The sequence below is a fragment of the Onychostoma macrolepis genome, chromosome 09 (assembly GCF_012432095.1).
Source record: "Onychostoma macrolepis isolate SWU-2019 chromosome 09, ASM1243209v1, whole genome shotgun sequence".
Lineage (NCBI taxonomy): Eukaryota > Metazoa > Chordata > Actinopteri > Cypriniformes > Cyprinidae > Onychostoma > Onychostoma macrolepis.
In genome coordinates, this window is record NC_081163.1 from 30,847,166 (window position 1) to 30,872,216 (window position 25,051).

General features: G+C 37.7%; 1 protein-coding gene across 2 annotated transcripts in view; it reads right to left on the bottom strand.

Moving 5' to 3' along the window:
- The window catches only part of col4a2 (collagen, type IV, alpha 2), a 101,465-nt gene that overhangs the window by 4,514 nt on the left and 71,900 nt on the right, over nucleotides 1–25,051 (bottom strand). For both annotated transcript variants that reach the window (XM_058786430.1, XM_058786431.1), the window contains 23 exons: nucleotides 23,020–23,091; nucleotides 22,630–22,778; nucleotides 22,177–22,249; nucleotides 21,991–22,097; nucleotides 21,677–21,860; nucleotides 21,326–21,367; nucleotides 19,582–19,656; nucleotides 19,382–19,480; nucleotides 19,054–19,275; nucleotides 18,477–18,638; nucleotides 15,866–16,036; nucleotides 5,835–5,978; nucleotides 5,378–5,509; nucleotides 4,961–5,142; nucleotides 4,769–4,832; nucleotides 4,585–4,659; nucleotides 4,372–4,479; nucleotides 4,182–4,289; nucleotides 3,900–3,971; nucleotides 3,583–3,708; nucleotides 1,095–1,211; nucleotides 672–833; nucleotides 359–457 (listed from right to left, as the gene is read on the bottom strand). In XM_058786430.1, coding sequence (XP_058642413.1) covers nucleotides 359–457; nucleotides 672–833; nucleotides 1,095–1,211; nucleotides 3,583–3,708; nucleotides 3,900–3,971; nucleotides 4,182–4,289; nucleotides 4,372–4,479; nucleotides 4,585–4,659; nucleotides 4,769–4,832; nucleotides 4,961–5,142; nucleotides 5,378–5,509; nucleotides 5,835–5,978; nucleotides 15,866–16,036; nucleotides 18,477–18,638; nucleotides 19,054–19,275; nucleotides 19,382–19,480; nucleotides 19,582–19,656; nucleotides 21,326–21,367; nucleotides 21,677–21,860; nucleotides 21,991–22,097; nucleotides 22,177–22,249; nucleotides 22,630–22,778; nucleotides 23,020–23,091 — 2,745 coding nt within the window. The remainder of the gene's footprint in view (nucleotides 1–358; nucleotides 458–671; nucleotides 834–1,094; nucleotides 1,212–3,582; nucleotides 3,709–3,899; nucleotides 3,972–4,181; nucleotides 4,290–4,371; nucleotides 4,480–4,584; nucleotides 4,660–4,768; nucleotides 4,833–4,960; nucleotides 5,143–5,377; nucleotides 5,510–5,834; nucleotides 5,979–15,865; nucleotides 16,037–18,476; nucleotides 18,639–19,053; nucleotides 19,276–19,381; nucleotides 19,481–19,581; nucleotides 19,657–21,325; nucleotides 21,368–21,676; nucleotides 21,861–21,990; nucleotides 22,098–22,176; nucleotides 22,250–22,629; nucleotides 22,779–23,019; nucleotides 23,092–25,051) is intronic.

Consider the following 25,051-nt stretch of genomic DNA (forward strand, 5'->3'; position numbering starts at 1 on the left):
AGCAACAAGGTAGAGAGAATGGATAAAGTGCAAAATTATTTCGGACATTGCAACAAATGGTTCTGACATCATATCTGGTCTGAATTAATAAGAAAGGTTCAATGTTCAATATTCAGTCTAGACCCAAATCCCATTGCAGCCAACACATTTAGATCTACTGGTCAAGCACTGTCACTCTTTAAAAAAATGCAGGTCAGGAAAGATGAAATATATGAATTAAAATCCATGCAGTAAAGTTATTTTTCCATATTAAACTGGGATAGGACATTACACAATTACACACACTTCAGATTTTAAATGTAAAGATATGTTTTATTTGGGATTAAAAGTGTTATGCCAACAAATCATTTTAATTCACCTGGGGGTCCGGTATCTCCTTTAGGTCCAACAGGGCCCCAGTCGCCTTCAAAACCACGCCTTCCTGGGATTCCCATCATTCCTGGTTCTCCTTTTTCACCTTTAAATGAAACAAAGCATTCCTACATCCTAACAGTTCTTTTTCAGTTAAGGCCCATACTGGAACAAAGGGAGCAATCCAAACATTGCTCATCTAATAAGATTTTCATTTGAGAAGGTGCATGACGTAAATGTCTTGACATAATGACTACTGGTCTTCCATTTTGATTTTGTCAATGCAATGCAATTCGCCATAATCTTATTTCATAATCTACCTTTTCTTCCTGACACTCCAGGTTCCCCTGATGGTCCTTCTTCTCCTGTGTCCCCCTGGACTCCTTTTTCTCCAGTAAATCCGAAATCACCTGGATTTCCTTTCAGTCCTTTTGCACCAAATGGAGATGAGTCACCTGGGATGCCTCTGGGACCAGGAAAACCTAAATGATAACAGCAACAGGTTTCAGACAAGATGGAACATTCTCAGAATTCATTTTCAAGAAAGATTGTAGATTCAGAAATTAGCTATTTCTTGTGAGGCAAAGTGACACTATATATTTACTTTAGTCACTTGCAATACATATTCAGCCTTAATAATTGAGATCCAAAGTCCACTTAAGTAGTCCATCTCCCCCTCCTTATACTGTCTCTAGTACTCATTACTAGTGTTTATTGTAAATGTATAGGAATGAGCCCTTCACCTGGAAGTCCTTGTGGGCCTGGAAAGCCATAGTCGCCTTGCACTCCTTTTCTATCAGAGAATCCTTGTTGACCCTGAGGCCCCGGTACACCAGGACGCCCAGATTCACCCTTATTACCTGTAAACACAGCAGTCTTAGTGTAGAACTAATGCATAGCTGCATCAAATAAACAATGCATGAAACTCCAGTTTCAGAACATGCGCAGTGTTTTCCCTAGGGGATGATTGACACGACATATCTCCTGAAACGCGTTCTCTGTCTGCTGGTGGGAGTGTGCTCACCTGTGTAGGGCCCTATGAAATCCGTTTTATTTTTTGCCAAATTCCATTTTTTCCGTTTTAATTTTTCTGAATTCCACTTTTTTCTGCACTCCATTTTAACGGCTAAATAAAAGGTTATTAATCAAAATGCATGTCTAATTAATTAAAATCATGAAACTTATACAATTTCACACCAATTTATTAAAAGTTTTTTTTTTTTTTAAACTACACGCTTGGGGCCCTATGAAATGTTTAATTTTTTTTCTCACCACATTGTTACCAAATTCTCTGTTTTAGCAAGTCTAATTGTTTGAATGCATAAAAATAACTTATTTTATTTAAATTTATTCTTAAAATAGCCTTATGAAATGTTTTTGTTTTTTTTTCCTCAGAAATTCTGTGTTGTGTATAGGGCTGTGCGGTATATCGAAATTACTAATATCACATAGAATTTAGGAAGGTTAGTATGTACATTGGGACGCAGGCCATGGACCGTTGAATCACTGGCTCACTAGATTCGTTCAAAAACTGATTCATTCACGGAATGAAACACTGTGTTGCTATGCGCTGTTGTATAAAACTAATAGCACATTTGTGCTTGCGGCCTCACGCACGTGCTGATATACGGAAAAGTACATTGCTTGTGCAATGAATATAAAATGTAAAAACTCATACATGGGTATTTTTTGTTTCATTGCTGGAGTTATAAGGGCATTCTAACTGTATTCTAATGGGCTCCATCGCGCACTGAATGCTTTTGGACTCTCAAGACGTGTTTTTTTTTTTTTTCTCAAAGTTGGATAATGTCAGCTCTCCTATCGTCTCTCAGTCCCTCACAGTCACACATACATTATATCAGGAGAATGTCTTTAAATTCTAATCAAGGAAAAATCATACCTTTTGTTGTCTTCTTTTTAAAGAACTTCAAAAGTTGCGCTTGAACCATTTTGCGAGAAAAATTATGAAATTGCTTCCGCTTGTGCGCAGCTTGTTACAGTACCAAGTTCTGATTGGCCAATCGCCGTTATTTAGTTTGTAAATGATCATAAGTAGAGGATTTTAAAATTTCATGTGCATGATAAATTTTACGTAATACACAAAATTAATAATCCAAAGGGGATGGTAAGGGGGGATGGTAGTTTTACAGAGGGGATGCTTTTTGTCATTTTTTTCGACCAGGGGGATGCCATCCCCCAACATCCCCCCTCAATTCGAGCCCTGCTCATCAGTAAAGCTGGATACTGACAAGCTACGCAATATTGCGTTCATTATCGCAGATGAATTGACTTCGATTATGAATACAATATTGTGTAGCTTGTCAGTAAACAAACTATGGCTCTGTGTATTAAATGCCGCTCTATTTGAAAGCAGGTGATGGAGATTTATGACTAATCACGAAACCGGCTTTACTGACAAGATGCGCATGATCACCACGTTTGATATATCGCACAGCCCTAGTTGTGTATTTACATTTTTCTGGTTATCAAATGAAGGTATAATACATGAATTTTTATCTTTTAATTATTGAAAAATTAAAAAAATAAAAATATTTTTTGCCAAACAAAGGAAGAAATGTTGTGTGATTATTCCTTAAAAATTAAAGTTTTAATGATTTTAGTAATATTACTAATAGTATTAGTAGTATTATGTACATTCTACTGAACAATATCTCTGGCACAGTCTTCAAGTTAAACCGAACTTTTATTTTGACGGGTTGCCGTGAATACCTTTAAATTTCTGTGTGATATGAGGCTAGTTTTTCTCAAATGAAACGGTAAAATGCTCATGAAGTGACTCTGAGCAGTTTTGGAGATGTTGTTCACGTATTTCTGTCCTCATTTAGTGAGACAACAGATGCTAATATCTCCGCAAGTGTCACGTGTGTGTCAGTGTCTGTGTAGTAAACAAAACTGCACATCTGCACCATTCATTAACACAGACACACGCGCGTGTGTGCGTGCGTGATACAGAGAGCAGAGGATAATTGTAAATGCGCAACCATGTAGAGAGAGAAATGACATGCCATCGTGTAAATAAGATAAATAACATAAGGCTATTTAGTTTGTTTAATAAAACAACAAGGTATAGACCTATTCTATAGGGAAGGTAACATTGAATGACTTCTGCTGTGATCTGGTGCTATATAGAAAATAAAATGATATTAAATAAAATTAACGACCTAATATAATGGCAGGGGAAACACTGAGAGATTTGGAATTTTGAGCTACCTGGATCTCCAATGAAACCCTTGAATCCAGCCTCTCCGGGGACACCAGCCTCTGTGCTGGGGACGCCAGTCTCTCCTCTCTCTCCTTTTGCTCCTGGCTCGCCAGAAGGACCCAAGTTGTCAGAACCTTGCAGGGGACAAAACATACCAAAGCGGTCATTACATACCAACATATCAAAGATGTCATTTCTGCATATACGTGATATAACAACAATAACAACAACCATGAACGTTTCTGAAATGAAAATCATGTAACTCTTATTCATAAGTGAAGACAACAAGGTGTATAATGTGATCAGTCCTATGCTCTAGAGGTACCTGCAACACCCATGATACCCTTTTGACCTTTTAGGCCATCCAATCCAAAAATGCCTTTAAGGCCAGGAAATCCTACAGGAAATATAAGCCAGCCAGAAATATAAATCAATTTAACAGCTCTCTTTAGTGTTTTGTAATTCAAGTGACTATCAAGTGAATATTTACAATGCATATTGTTTTAAAGCATCTTTACAGAAAAAGCATGTTTCAAATTTACACACAAGGGAAATCTGCATAGGTATGTTGCTGTTTCATTAAGAAATTACAGTTAGAACTACATACCTTTTTGTCCTGGTTGGCCTTGGACTCCAGGGGCTCCTGCCTGTCCAGGCACGCCAGGCCAGCCCTTCTGACCCTGGGTTCCTGGGAAACCTTGTAGGCCGTCAGAGCCTGATTAAAAAAAAAAAAGTTAAAAACATTTCATAAACAATGAAATTGTTAAATCAAAGGATAATGATCAAGACTCTTGTACCTGATAGCCCAACTTTTCCAGCTTCTCCTGGATAGCCTTTCATCCCTTCAATGCCATCAAAACCAGGACTTCCTCTTTCTCCAGTGTTACCTATGAGTCCCTTCACACCTAACCAATGTACATTAAAAACTCATTAAAGAAGCAGTTCACTAATAGGGATAGTAAAATATCATCGTAGTGTTTAATGCACTACAGAATATAGAAATTTCTTACCAAAAGGTCCAGGAAGCCCAGTTTCACCTCTCAGTCCTGTTGATCCTGGAAGACTGATGGTAGGACCAAATTCACCTTAAATAAAAGATTCTTACATAAACCTTTTTGGCACTTTATTTAAAGAGTATGAGAAAGTCATACATTAAGTATAGCATGGGCATTTCAGAGGTTTATTCATGAACACCTTTTATTCCCTTGATTCCAGATTCTCCAGTCCGTCCATAAGCACCAGACGTGCCTTTGTCACCCTGCGATTTAAACACAATGAGCCACAATGACTAAAAGCATTTTAACAGGACACCATATACAAGGAGATTCTGTGCAATGTTTTAAATCATAAATGGTTTTCAGAGGGAGATTGAGCTCATTGTCATACCCTGGGTCCAGGCATTCCAGGAAAACCATCAATTCCAGGGAGTCCTGTAAACCCTGGCAATCCCTTTTGCCCTGGAAATCCTTCTACTCCGGGAAAACCTCTAGTACCTTTTGCATCACTGGGCTCACCTGGATGTCCATCTTCACCCTCAGTTCCTGGAACACCTGGAAAACCTTTTGTACCTGGCCAAAGACAAGTTGACAGAAAACCTATAGGTGTCTCTCTGAAAGGAATCATTTTGTTCTATTACCATTAACAAAGTTCTTGTGATTCCACACTGACCATATGCAGAAATGTAAATAATCGCCATATGAACAAATTCTGATTAACATTCAGAGCTCTCATTGCTTCTGTAGTTGACATGAAATATGTTATTCTTTGTGCCCTTGAGTAGTAAATTAATATGAGTGAAGTTACCTCTGGGACCAGTGAAGCCAGTATCTCCCATTTTTCCATGGTCACCTTTTGCTCCCTTCATGACCTCTTTCATATGTGGTGTTATGTGTATGATTGGCTTTTCACCTGGAGGTCCCATCAACCCTCTCTCACCTTGACAACAAGCACAGACAAGACATTCAAAACCAATCAAGTATACAATACGTAAAAGACTACAATAACAGTTACTATATTGAAGACATCATCTCACAAGGAATCAACGCAAAATTTGCTCCCTAGTACAAGCTCCTAAATACAAGTTGCCAATACTTTCAGTGTAATCTTAGTATTATGCAGCACATTTCAGCACAAATTGTTTTATGTACCTGTTACAAAAAAAGATGGGAACGCTAAAAAACAATATTACATGAAAAAAAAAAAAAATAGAACAGAAAATGGTAATGAAAAACTAATTTACGGAATTATTAACTTTATTCACCTTTTAGACCTGGAGAGCCAGGAGGTCCTTTTGCACCTTGTCGTCCTGGATCACCTATTTTTCCTTTCTGTCCCGAAAAGCCCGTCAGACCATGCTTACCAGGCATTCCAGGGAAACCCGTCATGCCCTGACCACCTTTGGAACCTTTATTGTTAAGAAACAATGCAGCACTCGATTTATTTTAAGCACCATCAATGATCAAAATATTGCTCAATCAATATACATTACTATATTGGCAAAAGTATAGAAGTAACCCCCTTCTAATGAACAAGTTTGACTACTTTAGTCATTTCCATGAGTAAAATTCTTAATGTTTAAGCATACAATGATATAAAAACTCATTACCAAACACCAATGACTTGAACATACACTACATAGACAAAAGTATTGGGACACCCCCTTCTTTAGAACAGAAAAAGGCAGTTCCAAAACTGTGGCAACAAAGATGGAAACGATTCATGTATTTAAAAATTGTACTGTATTTCCATCTCTGTTGCAACAGTTTTAGAAGTGTCTAAAATGACTGTACCCATATGTACAAGTCATTGGTGTTTGGTGATGAGTTTTTAGCATTTAATGTCACACCAGAGGTGTTCAGCTGGGATTAGGACGTTGCTTTCTGCCGACCAGTTAAGTTCTTCTACACCAGGGGTGCCTACACTTTTTTTTTGTGTGGGGATCTACTTTTCAAATGAGAAACTCACCGAGATCTACACTCTTATTAGAAAAGATGTGTTACATTTTATGTGTAACACTCTAATTTACACATTTTGTGTCAATATTAAATAAAAATGTGTAGAAAAGAATAACCTCTTTTACACATATTTATGTGTAGTTTAATAACATTAGTTAGCTGAAGCACATTAGTCACATAACTTTACTGTAAATCAAGCAGCTTTCTGTAGGTTAGCGCGGCGAAAACGCGTTGAAAACTGATTTCAAATAGACAATCTTTTCTCAATTTCACTCGAAATTCCCGAGAGAGAAGACACCTTTACAAATGGCTGAATTTAGAAAAGTGAAATTTCGCCAAGCAGTGGTAAATATGACCGCACTTTTAGACACTTTTTTTTATAGATAAAGAAATAGTGCTAGCAATGCTCTTTATTTATTATGTCTAAAGTATTTAAAAGTTTGCTGAAATGATTAGCAATATGTTATAAGTGCTTTAGAGCCACTGGTGCAGACCAGGTAGCTTACAATCTAAATTGGCTAACATTATATCAAATAAGTGATGTCTAACATTATGTTTATTACACAGCAAATGAACCAATTAGAAGATGGACCATTTTCTATGTTCACCATTCAGGTAAGCACTGCAATAAAACTCACACTAAATCATTCATTCATACCAAATCAAGCATTCTTTAGTTTATAATCTTTAGTTTATATTTTAGCATTATTTTGATCTTTCATTTGGCAGAAGACTCTCTGCCATTGCAGTCCCACATGACCAGGAAGGTACCTAACATCAGCGCACAGGTGGGTTAACTACTGTAGGAAGGAGGAAGATCATCACATAGTCAGTGATTGCTTGCATGTGTCTTAGTGTGTTTTTGTCTCAAACAGCTACCCCTTCACTGCAGACAAGCTGAAGGCTAAATCCTCAATTGGAGTCTTTCTCTCTATGGATCTCAGCATTTTTGGACAGAATTTAGAATATGTAAGCATTAAAATTAAATCTGACATAATTTAGTTTACAGTTCAGCTGAAATGTTTGTATATGTTATTGACAAGCTGTTACTTACAAATATATATATATATATATATATTCTTATGTTAGAGTGAAAAAGGTTTAAAAATGTAGGTTAAATATAAATTGACACTAATGTGGAATTTTCTCCTCTCTCTCTGTCTTAATATAGTGTTGGAACCAGGGATCTCCACTGAAGGACTGAGTATATTTGTGTTTGTGGACACGCATACAGACCAGGGAACATTCTGATGTTGGCAAAGTTCTGAGCAGGATCCAGTCTTCGGAGAAGTTCATTTATTCCCAAAGGTGGACAAAAACATTGTGTTGGCTTTTAAAAGGCTATTTTGATAATGACATTTACTCCTATGCTGTGGAAAAGATAGAGTACAGACATTGCTAATAAGAAATATTTTTTGAGCATCTTTCAAAATACTTTTGGGCCACCAGTACGGGAAGTGCAAAACAACATTACAAAGTGTGAAACACTTTTACGAAGCTCGAGACAAATTTACATTTTGGAAAACATTTTTACCTATCATAAAACACAATTACATGGGAAAAACACTTTTATCAAGGACAAAACAAATTTACATTTTAGAAAACAAATTAACAAGACGCAAAACACTTTTACCAGTCCCGAAACAAATTTACAATGACAGATTCTTCACGGAAAGGGAATGTACCACACACCGGAAGTGACGCGGTGAAAGGTGGTGTTGTTGGTGAGCGCGGTAAATTCGTGTTGTGGTTGTGGAGTAAATGCCGTAAATAAAGTTTATGGTGACCGAACATGGACTGCGGCCGAGGGATGTTTTGCCCGTTTTGTAGTGATGTAAAAATGAAGCTTTGCGAAGCACCAAGGCTTCCCCTCAACTGTATCGTAAAAAGGTTCAGTACTCGAAGCTTTTCAAAAAGATGCACACTAACGACATCTTGTGGTCAAAAGGTGGAAATAGCTGCCTTTGCGTCCCAGACGACCCAGCCATTTTTGGATTGTTTCAGATAATAAATCAGTTTGTGCTATGAAAATAAAACAAAGAAAGTATTAACGCTATATAAATTAATATTTTACATGTCAGTCATTGTTTTACACAATATATGAATAAATGAGTGAATAAATTTGTGGAAAAAATAGGCAAGAATATGATATGCATAAATGATCAAAATAAAAAAAGATTATCAGAATGGTCAGCTGAAGTGATTGTGAAGCGGGAATTAATACAAAATGAACATGCACAAAACTACACATGCATATATTTATTCGTATATTGATTCATTCTTATCAAAGAAGTGAGTGACACTTCAAACTGCGCAAGTGGTTCGCGGTATTTGAAACAGAATACGAAGCAGTCACGTGGTGGTGTGCGAAAACGAAGCTTCGGACGTCACAGATCACGTGGTTTTGGCAAAATGAATCAAGCTCCGGTACAGTGCTTCACTGCCAGATGCTTCGTTTTTTTTTGATACAGGCTTCGAAGCCTCGGTGTCGAACGTCACATCACTACCGTTTTGTGGCAAACACATGAGCAGCTTAACACTGTCCGGCTGTCGAGACGTCCCCTGTGTTTCCGTCTGGTTCGCGTCCTTTAGAAACTCCAAACACCGACCAAACGTACAACAAAACCGCCTTAAGCTGCTCATGTGTTTGCCACAAAACGGGCAAAACACCCCTTGGCTGCAGTCCATGTTCGGTCACCATAAACTTTTATTTACGGCATTTACTCCACAACATGAATTTACCGCGCTCACCAACAACACCACCTTTCACCGCGTCACTTCCGGTGTGTGGTACATTCCCTTTCCGTGAAGAATCTGTCATTGTAAATTTGTTTCGGGACTGGTAAAAGTGTTTTGCGTCTTGTTAATTTGTTTTCTAAAATGTAAATTTGTTTTGTCCTTGATAAAAGTGTTTTTCCCATGTAATTGTGTTTTATGATAGGTAAAAATGTTTTCCAAAATGTAAATTTGTCTCGAGCTTCGTAAAAGTGTTTCACACTTTGTAATGTTGTTTTGCACTTCCCGGCCACCGTACACCAGTGTACATCAATCCAGGAAAGTTTGGAAAAAAGTGAAATGACTATGAAGGTGGGGTTATGCGTCATGTTACCTAATGAGATGAAAATAACTTTTTTGTCCCGTGTTGGACATTTCCTTTTTGACTGCTTAAAATTGTATGTATATATATATTCTGCAGTTCTATGTAATTGTTGATATTTCATCATAATAAATATTTTGACAATAAGCTAAACAACCAATGATTTTTCCATTCATTTTGCCAAATGTGAACATTTTGTTTAGAATTTTATGTATGTTTTCTTTAACATAATGTATGTAGTGAAGGACAGCACATAATGTGTTAAATTATACACATGTTTACACATCTTTGTGATAACCTTTCTGACACATTTACTGTGTTAAAACCATCAACACAATGAATGAGTAAAAATTAACACAAAAAACGTTGTCCCAGAACTCACCCATTAATGTGTTAAAATTTAACACAGTTGTGTCATTTTTAACACATCTTTTCTAAGAGTGTACCAAGTGAAAAATAAATAAATAATAAAATACTTATAAAATAAATAAATAAAAAAGCTTGTTGGGATGTATCTTTATATTGCATTCATTTAATTTTTAATAAAAACAATAATAATAATAATAAAATAATGTTCAATACTTAGTAACCCTGTAGAACTGTGCCTCCATTTACCTAAAGCAGTGGTTCTTTTTACTCCAAGAACCCCTCCTCTACAAATCAATACTGGAAGCCAAAACTTTTCTATTCACTAAAACCTTTGTATTTGTAATTACTTTTCAATTACATGTATTTTTTAAACAAAACAAATTCAAGATAGATTTAAATATTCCATGTTCTTTTTTGCAAGCATACTTTGTACTTAAATGTCACTGCAGATATTCTGTACAACTTAAAAGTATATGTAAAGCTAAATTATAATTCTAACATATAAGCAAGTCAACCTGCCATACCAAACAATACCACAGGGAGATGCCAAAGGACTGCATATAAACTACTATCCTGGTTCATTCAGAATCACTAAACACACCAAAATACAAATGTGACCCTGGACCACAAAACCAGTCTTAAGTGTCAATTTTTTCTAAATTGAGATTTAGACATCACATGAAAGCTGAATAAATAAGCTTTCCATTGATGTGTGGTTTGTTAGGATTGGACAATATTTGATATTTACAATATGTACTATAAATCTGTGGGTGCAAAAAATCAAAGTATTGAGAAAATCGCCTTTAAAGTTGTCCAAATAAAGTTCTTAGCAATACATATTACTAATCAAAAATGAAGTTTTGATATATTTACGGTAAGAAATTTACAAAATATCTTCATGGAACATGATCTTTACTATCCTAATGATTTTTGGCATAAAAGAAAAATTGATCATTTTGACCCATACAATGTATTTTTGGCTATTGCTACAAATATACCCCAGCGACTTAAGACTGGTTTTGTGGTCCAGGCTCACAAAAGAAAAATGAAACCATTCTGAACTCAGCGATCTGAAGGCGGCACAACAACGCCATCAGTGAATAGTTCCTCTGTCAGAACAAGCTGTTTGGAGCGTCTGATGCCCATATGTACATAAACACCACTGATCCTCACAAACTTCTCCAAAACACGCGATCATCCGTTATAAAACACTCGCTGTATTCAACTACGTGAATATACTGAGCTGTATTCAAACAGAAATATGTTATAGTGATCAGTGTGCCGAGAGCGCATATACACAGTTCGTTTGCGCATCAATTATAAGGGACACAACGCACGTCTAATGCACGATCCTGTATGTTACTGTAGTCATCTTTACCTTGATTACAATAGCCGTCCATCAAAACTTTAGGCTTCTAGTGTGACACTGGCTTCTTTTATCCAGCCGAGAGCTAGTTCGTGTATCATATATCTGTATTTCTCACAGTGCGATGAGAAACGGTTCGCTGCTCCGAAACACAGAATATCACAGAATACGTAGAGAGGTGGTGCTGTTATATATATATATATATATATATATATATATATTATTTAACATATTAATCATAACATTAGTGAATATATTATATGTTAGTTTTAAGTTATCTTGCACCCCCCTGGTTAGGAACCACTGACCTAAAGCGCGATCTACCAGCATTGCCGATCGACCAATTGGGCACCCCTGTTCTACACTGACTGAATGAATCGATTCTTTTTGAACCTTGCCTTATACACAGAGGCAGTGTCATGTTAGAATAGAAAAGTGTCCTGTCCAAACTGTTGCTATAAAATTAGAAGCACACTATTCCCTAGGCCTAGAATATCATTATATGCTTAATCATTAAGATTTGTACTCATGGAAATGTAAAGTAGACAAACCTGTTCATAAAGCCTGGAATACACTACACAACTTTTAAAATCTGAACAGATTTTTAAAACAGGCATCATACACTTACCGACTTTGTAAATAGTGACAAAGGAAAACTGGGCATCATACACTATGCGACTGAAGATCATACACTACCAGACTTTAAAGTTGTTCCGATCACAACAAACTCACGCAGAAACGTGCGCCTTGTTGCTAGGAGACGCATGACAAATGAAAACACAGGTGTTCTAAAATCGGCTGAAAATATCAAACATGTTTGATATCCTCCGACTGGATGGAGTCAAAGTCTGAAGCTAAAAAATCTAAGTCTGTGACCATCATACACCACGCGATTTTCTGTGGAATCTGTCAGCTGTAATCTGCAGACTGGCTCCGACTTTCCTCAACTAGCGTCAACTTGTTCAGACTGTAAAATCGGGGGAAAATCAGGGCAAATAATAATAATAATAATAATAATACATTTTATTTAAGGCGCCTTTCAAATCACTCAAGGTCACCGTACATCAAGGAGCAATAAATAAAACAACAATAAATAGCAACAATATCAATGAACCATGAAAAGAAAAAGAAAACAGCAGTTCCCCCCAAAAAAAAAAAAAAAAAAAAAAAAAAAATCAGATTTAAGTGCAGACAGTAATCATGTAGGATAAGCTATTCTGAATAAGTGAGTTTTGAGTTTAGCTTTGAATTGGGAAAACGAGTCTAAATTGCGGATGGTAGCTGGGAGGGAATTCCAAAGGCGAGGGGCAGCACGGCTAAAGGCTCTATGACCCATAGTTGTTAAACGAGCCGTGGGTGTATGGAGAAGGCCCATTGAGGAACAACGAAGCATTCGAGAAGGAGCGTAGGGCTGAATGAGATCTGAGAGATAAGTTGGAGCGAGGTTATAGAGAGTTTTATATGTGAGAAGAAAGATTTTAAATTCAATGCGAAATTTGATGGGAAGCCAATTTAGCTGTTGAAGAGATGGAGTAATGTGTTGTATAGTTGGAACGCGGGTTATGATGCGAGCAGCTGAATTCTGAATCAACTGGAGTTTATGAAGAAGCTTGTGTGGTAAACCAAATAGAAGAGAATTACAGTAGTCAATGCGAGAGGTGACAAGTGAGTGAACAAGAATGGCAGTACTGTGTGGGGAGAGAAATGAACGAAGGTGAGCAATATTACGGAGATGAAAGTAGCAAAACCGGGTTATACTATTAATGTGAGCTTCAAATGAAAGAGTGCTGTCAAAGATGACCCCTAGGTTCTTAACCTGGCGAGAAGGAGAGACTGAGGAGGCATCAATTGATAAAGAAAAACTACAGGACCTAGAGAGAATAGAATTAGTGCCTACAAGGAGTACTTCAGTCTTATTGCTGTTAAGTTTAAGAAAGTTTGCAGAGAACCAGGTTTTTATTTCGTGAAGACAGTTAGTAAGACAGGCTGGTGGAAGAATGGAATCAGGCTTAGTAAATACATAAAGTTGTGTATCATCAGCATAACAGTGAAATTTAATATCAAATTTTGAAAAGATATTACCAAGTGGGAGAAGATAAATTAGGAACAGCAGAGGACCTAGGACAGAACCTTGGGGACACCAGCTAACAGAAAATGAATGGGAGTGAAAACTTTTAATTGTACAAACTGTGTACGATTGGAAAGGTATGAAGTAAACCAAGTGAGAGGAGTACCAGAAATACCAATAGCAGATAAACGGTTTAACAAGATATTGTGTGAAATGGTATCAAAAGCTGCACTCAAATCAAGCAAAACAAGAATAGATAAGGACACACCATCAGCAGCCATTAACAGATCATTAGTTACTCTCACCAAGGCGGTTTCTGTACTATGCTTAGGGCGAAATCCTGACTGAAAACACTCATATAAGTTATTATTACTAAGGTGAGCTTGAACCTGTGCTGCAACTGCTTTTTCAAGTATTTTCGAAATAAATTTGAGATGGGACGGAAGTTATCTAAATTGTTAGGGTCTGCACCAGGTTTTTTGAGCACTGGGGTTATAGCAGCTATTTTAAAAGATGATGGAACAGTGCCAGAACTAAGGGAAGTTTGAACAATACGAGTTATAAGAGGAAAAAGAGAAGGAAGACAGTCTTTTACCAGGTGAGTTGGTATAGGATCAAGTAAGCATGTGGAAGAATTAGATTTATAAATAAAATTAGAAATTTCTAATTCAGATGGCAGGGTAAAAGAAGAGAAAAGAGTAAGAGGGGAATCGATTGAAATGCTACATAATGAATTACAATATGGGTTAGCCGGAGAGGCCAGCTGTTGGTGGATAGCATTTATTTTGTTACTAAAAAAAGACATGAATTCAACACATTGAGCAGTGCAGTACAGGTGTGCAGGAAGGCTGTCAGGTGGTTTCAGTATACGATTTACAGTGGAGAACAAAGCTTTAGTATTACAATCTCCAGACTCAATTAAATGTGAATAAAACTCATATTTGGCAGCAGAAAGAGCATCTTTATAAAGATGAACATGTTCGTTATACAGCTCTCTATGTACCATAAGTCCAGTTCGTTTGTAAAGGCGTTCCAAACGCCGCCCACAAGTTTTTAGCTGGCGAAGTTCAGGAGTAAACCAGGGCGCAGAGTTAATGAAAGATACAGTCCGAGTTTTAAGAAGTGCAAAATTATCCAGGAGCTGTCGTAGTTCAGAATTATAAAAGGAGACCAAATCATCAGAGGAAGAGAGATGGTCACTGTATGGAAGGTCAGTGATTGCAACAGTAAAAGCTGAGGGGTTGATCTTTTTTATATTCCGGAATGTCATAGAACGTTGTTGCTTGGATCTAGAGTGTGTAACATTTACATTGAAAGAAAGCAATTTATGATCGGATAAGGGTATTGCAGTTGCCGTACAGTCCAGAGGTCTAACACCTGAACAGCAAACAAGGTCCAGAGTGTGGCCTTTAGAATGGGTCGGAAAGTCCACATATTGCTGGAGACCAAAACTGTCCAGGCAGGAAATGAAATACCTTGTGAGTGAGTTACTAGCAATGTCCACATGAATATTAAAATCGCCCAGTAAAATAATATTAGGTGATAAGGTACACAGTGAAGTTAAAAATGCACAAAATTCATTTAAGAATGCATTACAGTATTTGGGAGGTCGATAAACAACAGCTAAAACTGTAGGTGTTGGACCACTGATAGATAAAGCAACTGATTCAAAAGAAGCGTACATTGATACAGACAACGGAGATACTTTATAAGTCGATTTGTGAAGTATGGCTAGACCTCCGCCACGTCTGGAGATACGAGGTTGCGAAATATAAACAAACCCCGGGGGACACGCATGATTCAACTCTAAAAAGTCATTCTCTTGCTGCCAGGTCTCAACCAAACAGAATAAATTGAACTTACGATCATCCACAATGTCACTGATGAAGAGACCCTTGTTAGAGAGTGAACGTACATTAAAAAGTCCGATTTTGAGCTCATTTCCACCCAGTGAAGGGCTAGCCGATCTGGCTAAGCTAGCCAAGACACTCTGGTCAACAATCCGCCAAGTATTCCTCACTGCTCGCGGAGCTGGGGTCCAGAATGACCGTATAGCCTTCGAGTCATCATACCTGAAACCCCGTCAAGACCCACGATGGCTGTATTTCGGGCGGGGATGGTAAACAATGTCCTGATAGAGGCAGAGTGAAGGCGGAGGCTCTGCAGAGTAGCACCGAAGCCGGTAGAGCTCGGTCGCTGTATATAAAAACAGTGAAGTCGGCGAGTGGAGCAGTGACGATAGAACAATCCAAACGATGATGAAAAAATGGTAAGTCCTCATCGTGTCAGTCAAAACGAAGTTCAACAACGAAGCTCAACAAAGGTAAAAGTTAAAACACCGGAGAGCAGCGGCAGCCAGTTGCGCCAGCGTTCACTCAACCGGAAGAAGACTCAACGTTTTATCAACATAACATAACATACAGAAAAGGCAACTGACCTTTTATCCCTGGATGACCATCAATACCAAATGGCCCCTGTTGTCCTGGATCTCCAGGTGGCCCAATATTTCCTTGTAGACCAAAGTTTCCTGGTTCTCCAGTGACACCCTTTACTCCTCTGGGCCCAGAAAGGCCTGGGTCTCCCTGATTTCCTCTTTCTCCACTTGGACCTATAGAGACCCAGAATATTTAAGCATTGTTGGGAGAAAGAAATGTTGCTTCATTCCACTTAAATCAAATGCAATGTACTGTATTATATACACCACTAGTCAAATGTTTGGACACACTTGACTGAATTTATGTTTATGATCCTGAAGACTATAGGATCCATGAAATTCCTTACAAATCAAAACAATTTAATGATTTATATGATAGAGTTGGACCAGAGAGTAAAGAAAAATCAGGCAATAGGGGCATTCACACCAGAGGAACAGTGGAAGTACATGATTTTTGGCCTTTGGCATGCACACCACAGGAACAGGGAGTGAGTTTAGTTGTAGGAACAATTAGCTCCTACTTCAAAGTAGGGTCTAAGCCAGCACAATAGGAACTACTGTACGTTGATTGGTTGAATGCATACCATAAGAAACACCGGCACCTGCCTTTAAAAAAAAAAATTTTTAAAAACACGTAAACACACAGTTTACATGTACTTACTCCACAAACTAACTCAAGGGACTCCTTCATCCTCCAGTTGTTTAAGTTGTTGAATGCAGCACTTAAACTATGTTGCTGTCAGCCGGCTTACGTCACTTCAGAGTTCCTACTGGCAATGCTAATGCAACCAGGAAAATGGCCCTAGGGGAAAATGTAATTCTCGGGGGACCATCCTAGTGGCTACTTCTTGTAATGAGTTCCTTTAAAGGATTAGTTTACCCAAAAATTTAAATTAGCCCATGTTTTACTCACCCTCAAGGCATCCTAGGTGTATATGACTTTCTTCTTTCAGACGAATCCAATCGAAGTTATATTAAAAATTGTCCTTGCTCTTACAAGCTTTATAATGACATGGGCAGGTGTTTTTGTTCAACAGTTCAAAAGACGTCAAATAAAGCGCATGCATCCTTATTAAAACGTGCATCACATGACACGGCTCCGGGTGGTGAATAAAGGCCTCCTGTAAATCCATACTTAAAACAATATTTACAGTTTTGTGTAACTTCTGCTAACTGTCGTACGTGCGTTCATGAGAGACTGCCTTTCCGGTGGATGATGTCAGACGTAGTTGTAGCGAAAACCAACGTTTGTTTACAGGAGCCAATGAAGCAAAGTTTCCTTACTTTACCAAAGGAAAACCAGTCTCCTCTTTACTTATATCAAAATCCTCCAACATTTTTCTTTACAAAATCCTTATTTTGTGCTTCTAATTCGTGACCAGCATTTTGTTTTGTTCTCTCTCCATCGCACTTCCGCGTTTGTCACTATTCACCGGCGCTTACGCTACGCCTACGCCTACGTCTTACATCATCTGCCGGAACGCCTCCGCCTATGACACTTAGCAGAAGTGAAAGAAAGGTTTATATCGTTTTAAATATGGATATTTTTCTTACAAAAACGCATCAATTTGCTACAGGAGGCCTTTATTCACCCCCTGGAGCCGTGTGGGGCACATTTTAATATGGATCGATGCACTTTATTTAACTACTTTTGGACTGTTGAACAAAAACACCCGCCCATGCCATTATAAAGCTGGAAAGAGCCAGGACAATATTTAATATAACTCCAATTGGACTCATCTGAAAGAAGACATTCATAATGGCCTTTTGCACCGCAGGAACCTTTTTATAGTACCCAAACTAATTGTGGAACTACCCACTTTTTGGCGTGTTCGCACCACGGGAAGTAGGAACGGTTTTAGTTCTAGGAACGGTTTTAGTACTAGGAACTCCGTTTGGAGGAACTAAATTAGCTCCTACTTCAGAGTAGGGTCTAAAACAGTTCTAGGAACTATCCGTGACATAAGTGTACGCCGATTGGCTAAACGCGTACGAAAACGCCCTCACCCGCCATGATTTAAAACACTGTGTAAACATATACTGTGTAAACATTGTATCATACTGTGTTTTGTGCTTCTATCAGCCTCAATGAAATGTAGCACTGAAAGTTGTCGTTGGAGATTCAACGTCCTCCTTTCCGTTCTTTCAATCGCTTGACACATTCCATTGAAATTCCATGTCCATTATTGTGAAACATAACAAGACATAACACGAGACATAACAAAAACACAGCTCCGATCACAGCATCTTCCATCCTCCTGTTGTTAACGTTGTTCTTCTTTGTTTACGTTGTTGAATGCTGCGTACAAATGACGTCGCTATCGACCGGCTTACGTCACTTCTTAGTACCCACTGTCGGTGCAAATGCAACCCTTTAAATGGTTCTGGGAAATAGTTTGTGCAAAATCGTCCCAGTACTTTAGTACTGTACTTTTAGTTCTGGAACTAAAGCAGTGCGAAAGGCCCTATAATATATCTAGGATGCCTTGAGGGTGAGTAAAACATGGACTAATTTTCATTTTTTGTTGAACTAACCCTTTACCACCTGGTGCAAAAGCCCCTAATAAGTTTAGTTTAGTACAGTGGCTAATTTTTTTAGTATCAGTTGAGTTACCTGCTTCTCCGGTCTTTCCAGGTGGTCCAGGAGGTCCTACTTGACCAGGCTGCCCAGGAAAGCCAAATGTTCCTGGTGATCCAGGTGTTCCTGTCTCTCCTTGAAAACCTGGAGGGCCACTTTCACCCTTAAGGCCAATCATGCCAGGCATTCCCTCCATACCTATGTGACATTGCATTCTTTAGTGAGTCTCAAGAACAACTGATTCATCTTAATCACAGACAGACTGTCACTTCTAAGTTTCTGGGTGGAGAAGCGGCATAAATGATGAATGTGGTGGCATAAATGTTTAAATAGGATTTACAATCACAGAAAAAAATCCACATATCCACAAAAAAATTAAATGCAAATCAAATAATAATCATAGACCATAGATTGTATTCGTTTAACTGAAACTCTCAAAGCATTTTTTAAACTATGACATTTATATGCAATAGGAACAAACTAGAAAATAAATGTTTGCCAAGATAAACTTTGAAACTTGAACCTGAAAGTTTGAAATAGTTTTACAAAGACCGATGGCTATATAGATTCAGCATATATTCATCACTATGGGTTTGACGGGTGGGTTTCTCACCATGGTGTCCTTGAGGTCCTGGGTCTCCTGGAAGACCAATGACACCCCTTTGTCCAGGCAGTCCTAGGTCTCCAGCGGCGCCAGAAGAAGCTCCTAAAACTTCACCATGTTCACCCTTTTCCCCTAAAGCACCATCCACACCTGGTTTACCAGAAAGGCCTGGAGTTCCTTCCACACCTTTGGTGCCAGGATATCCTAAGTCGCCCCGAGGTCCAACAAAACCTATAGGGTCAAAATTACATTGTCAGAGCTGAGAAAAGGAGACAGACAGAAGTATAAGAATGATTCAATAAAATGTAAAGAAACACGGAGGCCTCCCAATGCTTACCTATTGGTCCAGGTGGGCCTCCTCTTCCTGGTTCACCTTTCTCTCCTTTGGCTCCAGGTTCTCCAAAAAGACCTGGTGAGCCTTTAGCACCTTGCAGTCCTAGAACATACATATATGGGCAGCCATAATGTAACCAGAAATAAACAAATTACTTGATTTTTTTTTAGATGTGAAAAATGTTACAATAATACATCCATTACCAGGAAATCCACCTAACCCTGGAAGTCCAGGCTGCCCTCTCTCTCCAGGTGGCCCAGGATCTCCAATACATTCCACTATAATAAGATTAACATGATGGACAACATGCACAATTTTAAAGTTTTAAATATTTCATCAAAACCAGGTTTGATCTAAAAATTTGCTGTAATGTTCTTAATAATAAAATAGACATCACACCTAACGCTGAAGTTTTAATAGTCTATGAATTAAGCGGTTCAAGCTGAGTTACTTGCAGAAGTGCAATAATAATCTAACTAGAGGAGTAAGGTTTGTAGACAAACTTTAAGTTGGTTTGAGAAAGTCAAGGCAGAAAGTTTGAAGAAGTTTTAACAGCTTTAAGTTTGAAGGTTTTACATTTGAAATAATTTTAAGTTACAGTTTAATAGTTTTCAAAGCTAGAATGTTTGATAGATAAAAAAACAGCTAAAATCAGCTGATTTAGCAAAAAAAGTAAATCGACAAAAAAACAACAACTAATCGCACAATTTTTCTGAAATGAATCACGATTAATCCCACCTAACATTAAAGTTTTTAAAAATACATTTACATTGCAATAATTTCATATTCAATCTTTAAAAGAATGTAGAAACAACATAAAGACAGTATGTTTTTAATATGTGTATAATGGCATCTTTTTTTTTATGACTGAAGGCCAGTATCACTCCAATACTACTGATGTCTCTATTTTATAGAGATTGTTTTAAGTTCACTTAAATTAGAAGTTATTTTAAAACAATCTTCCCATAAACTCATTATAATAAATGTAATATTTACCCGTGGCCTTCAGTAAGTAGGAAATATACAGAAATTGAATAAAGTTATCAAACACTAAATTCCAAATTAAATACAGATAAATCCTTATAGCTACAATAGTTACTGATTTCCTCATTTTCTTTTGATCTTTGCTTAACATACATCGCAGCAGCTGGTTATTATGTTTTTTGGCTGCTATTCTTTTAAGAGCTGCTGCTGCTGAACATGACGTGGATCTGACATGCATCTCTTTACCCATTCTGACCCACTTCAGGTCTTAAAGTCTCTACTAATGAGTTGAATCGAGTGTGTTGGGCTGTTCCAGGACAGTTTGGAAAACCACTGCATTTTAGAGACATCAAATGTGACTTATATACCAAATACATACATACACGCACAGATTTAAGGCAGATTTAATTGCCTTTTTGGTAACTTCACAACTTGGCCAACCCTAGCCCCACCCCTGCGTTAACTGCGTTAAATATTTTTAACGTGTTAAACTGAAAAAATAATTGCCTGTGTTAATACGCAAATTTTGACAGCACTAATAAATACATAAAAAGTTAAAAACCAGCTAAATTCGGCTAAAACCAGCGGATAAAAAAAAAAAGCTTAAAGTCTCGTATGAAAGTTTATACTTTATACTTTTTATACCCTATAATACCCCCCCCCGCCACCGGATCAGTTAGAAAAGATAGCAGCTAACTTCAGAACAGTCTGAAGGTCTGACACGAGTTCAGTGGTTGTAGCTTTACAGCTCTAGGAGGAGATAATAACTCAATTTTGGCTCTGAAGAAGAAGAAGAAGAAGAAGAAGAAGAAGAAGCTTAGATAGCAGATCAGTGAATTGGATTTTTCAAGCCAACTTAATCTGATGACTTGGTTAATAATGCCAATGTATGGTTATTGGTGACCATATATGGTGGAAGTACTGCTATGTGGTGAAGCACTAAGACAGGAGAGAGATCTTTACCTGGAATACTCCACTGATCTCCTCCTTGTGGGCTACAGTCTCCTGTAAGACACATGTATAAGATTAAAAGGAATCTCAGTATTTTTAAACACCAGTATTTTTTATCAATGTTAAAATGAAGCTTATTTTATTTCAGCTAGTTGCCAATGCAACATTTCTCATTTTAGTTTATCTTTAAGTACTAAAATAAATGAATAAAACCATACATTATAAACAATGCTAAAAATGACAAAACACTACAAAATTACTAAAACTAAATCAATGTGAAAACAGAAAAATAAAATACAATTTAGAATATTAACAAAAACTATAATAATATATCAGTGATGTTAAAATAAAATTTTTACACACCTGGAGCACCAGGTAACCCTTGTTTCCCCTCAATACCAACTTGTCCTTCGTCTCCAGGAAGGCCCCTTAGACCTTTAGTTGCTCCGAGAACTTGACCAGGTTGTCCTATTAGACCTATTAGACCTGGAGGACCACCCCGACCTGGGTACCCCTTGTCTCCAGGCTCACCTACAGGACCTTCTCCCTGAAGGAAAATAAGCATGTAGATAATTATGAATTACACTGCATAGTTTGGTTAAAACTGGCATCACTTGATAAATATCTATTTAGTCTTCTATTTAGTGCTGTTTTTGAGTGATCAGATAAAGACTCACAGGAAGTCCTTGAAAACCTGGTTCACCATCTCTTCCATCAAGCCCATGCCTTCCTTGCTCTCCTAGAAAGCCACTAGCACCTGGGTCCCCTGGGTCACCAGGTTGTCCTGTATTTCACAAGTGCAGGGAAAATATTAAAATGTATATCTACTCTCATATGTAATATGTAACCGAACATTATTGCACCTTTCTGAGTAGCGAATCCCAGCTCTCCTTTTCTGCCTTTGGGTCCAGGTGATCCTCTTGTACCAGCGATACCCTGTAAATTTCAAAAATTTGCCAATGCGCAGATGCAAACATTTTCGTATCTCATGTGATTATAAAGGGATATTTCACCCAGGAAATTTAAATTCTGCCATCATTTACTCACTCTCAAGTTGTTTAAAACCTGTATGAGTGTGTTTCTTCTGTTGAAAACAAAGAAAGATATTTTGAAGAATGTTTTTAACCAAACAGTTGCTGGTAGCCATTGATTTCCTTAGGAACCCCCATGCTATGGAAGTCAATGGCTACCGCCAACTGTTTGCTTACCAACATAATCATATAGGTTTGGAACAACTTGAGGGTGAGTAAATAATGACAAATTTTGGGTGAACTTTTCTTTAACAAGGCATGGAGACATGGTGTATGTCTACTTACAGGCATCCCATCCACACCTATGGTTCCTGGCTCTCCCTGATCACCCTGCTGACCCCACTCGCCTGCCATGCCAAAGTCCCCAGCATCACCAGGAGGACCCGGAGGACCAGGTGGGGATCTTACATCGCAATCGCATGGACCATGGTCACCTGATCAAATAATACAAATCATCACCGGTATAGCAGGATTAACAAAGACAACAAATGTCAGCAACAAAGACCTTCTGTGTTTCTAGAGAAGAGAGAAGAATTCTTCATTCTGCTCTAAAAATAATTAAGGTTCTGACAATGTCATGCACAACATGAAATGATTTTGTTCATTCATTCATTTTTTTTTAACACCATGCTACCTTCATGACATCCAAATAACCCCAGCAGTTTATTAACTTACCCTTTGGTCCCTTTTTCCCTGCATTTCCTGGACGTCCACGTGGTCCTGGTGCGCCTTTGAAGAATTCTTCCACTGTATCAAGACATTAACAGGGGTGGACTTAACCAGTAGGCGAGGTAAGCGGCTGCTTAGGGCCCCGTCTGATATTCGCGAAATGCACCAGTATGTATTTGTGTTATGGAGAGCGTCAAATGTTCACTCAAAACGGCGAGTTTTTGTCAGGTGCGGAGTTCTGCAAGCTTGTGAATCCTCTCATTATAACAATGTGTAGATAAGATGTAAATAAGAGATTCGTTGTGCAGAGAGCTTATTAATGGAACGTCGTGAGATTGTGATGAACTGAAGTGAGTGACAGCTTTTAGTGATTATAGACGGAGCACTCTTTGCGCACATTCTACGCTCGTCTCAGAACAGTTATATTCACCTCAGTAAAGAAATTGTGTTTTAAGTCATAATTTTATTTGTCTTGATGTTTCAAAATTACTCTCTTGTGTGCTTTTCCTAGGCGCGCCAGCGCGAACAATAAATGCAAATGAACTATAAACTGAAAACTCGTATAAATGCACAAATGCAATGACTGGAGATTTTCGCTTAATAGATTATATTTTCTATTTGTTTCTTGGCAAACCCTATCATATGCCTTAAGAACACTTGGAATATGGAACGAGTTGCATGGGATAATTTTTATGACATTTTAATCCTTTTTGGAAAAAGATTGAAGAAGTTTACAATTCAAAGTTCAAGCATTTTTATTTATTTTTTTATATAATGTCTTTTGTTATCTGAAAAAAATAAGGCAGCTTAATATGGCTTTAGAACAGCATCAGGTTGACCAATTATTTAGGCTACTTAAGTTGTGAAGCGGTAATAGTTACAATAAATAATAGCTATAGCTATAATGAGAGAGAGAGAGCTAGCGAGCAAAATAAGGGTTACGCATAAAAGAGCATTATAGTTATTTTGTTGGGGCCCCGTACCTGAAATTTGCTTAGGGCTTTGCTTAAGTCCGCCCCTGGACATCAATAGTCTTTAATACTTCCTCCTTGATTAAAACTTGATTAAAAATGACAATGACAAGAGTTTTGAATTGTTACAAAACTTTTCTGTTTTAAATAAATACAATTTATATTCATCAAAGAATCATGGGAAAATGTTAAAGCAGAAAAATATTAAGCAGCACATCTGATTTCAACACCGATAATTATAATGTAAGAATATCTGACCGTCAGTTCAATCTCTGAAAAATTTCAATCTGGTTTTAAATCCTGTCATAGCACTGAGTCAGCTCTTTTAAGAGTTTTGAATGACATCATGCTAATTACTGACACTGGTCAGTCAGTGGCTTTGGTTCTGTTAGACCTCAGTTCTGCCTTTGATTTAGTTGATCATAACACACTTATATCGCGTCTTGAAACATGTGTTGGCCTTCGGGGCACGGTGTTGCAGTGGTTTCGTTCATATCTCACTAATAGGAGGTACGTTGTTAGTATTGGAAACCACTCCTCATCTGAAATATCTTTAAAATCTGGTGTTCCTCAGGGCTCGATCCTTGGTCCGGTACTGTTTTCTCTTTATATGCTTCCCCTAGGATCTATTCTCAATAAGTATGGGGTCTCTTTTCATCTTTATGCCGATGACACGCAAATCTATATTCCTTTGAGGCGTGATAACAAACAGGCCTTAAAGCCTATTTTAGACTGTTTGGATGAACTAAAACTTTGGCTTACAAGTAACTTCTTAAGCATCAACGAAAGTAAAACAGAATTTATTTTGTTTGGCTCAAATGATCATTGTGTACACGACTTTGAATTAGGACCTCTCACCCCATATAGTACTACATATGCAAAAAACTTGGGTGTATGGTTTGACAATAATCTTAAATTTGGTAAGCAGATAAGTGCTGTGGTTAAGTCCTGTTTTATCATCTTCGTCTTCTGACGAAGGTGAAGTCAATTTTGTCTCTAAAGAAGTTTGAAATGGTTATGCATGCTTTTGTAACATCTCGAATGGATTACTGCAACTCACTGTACAT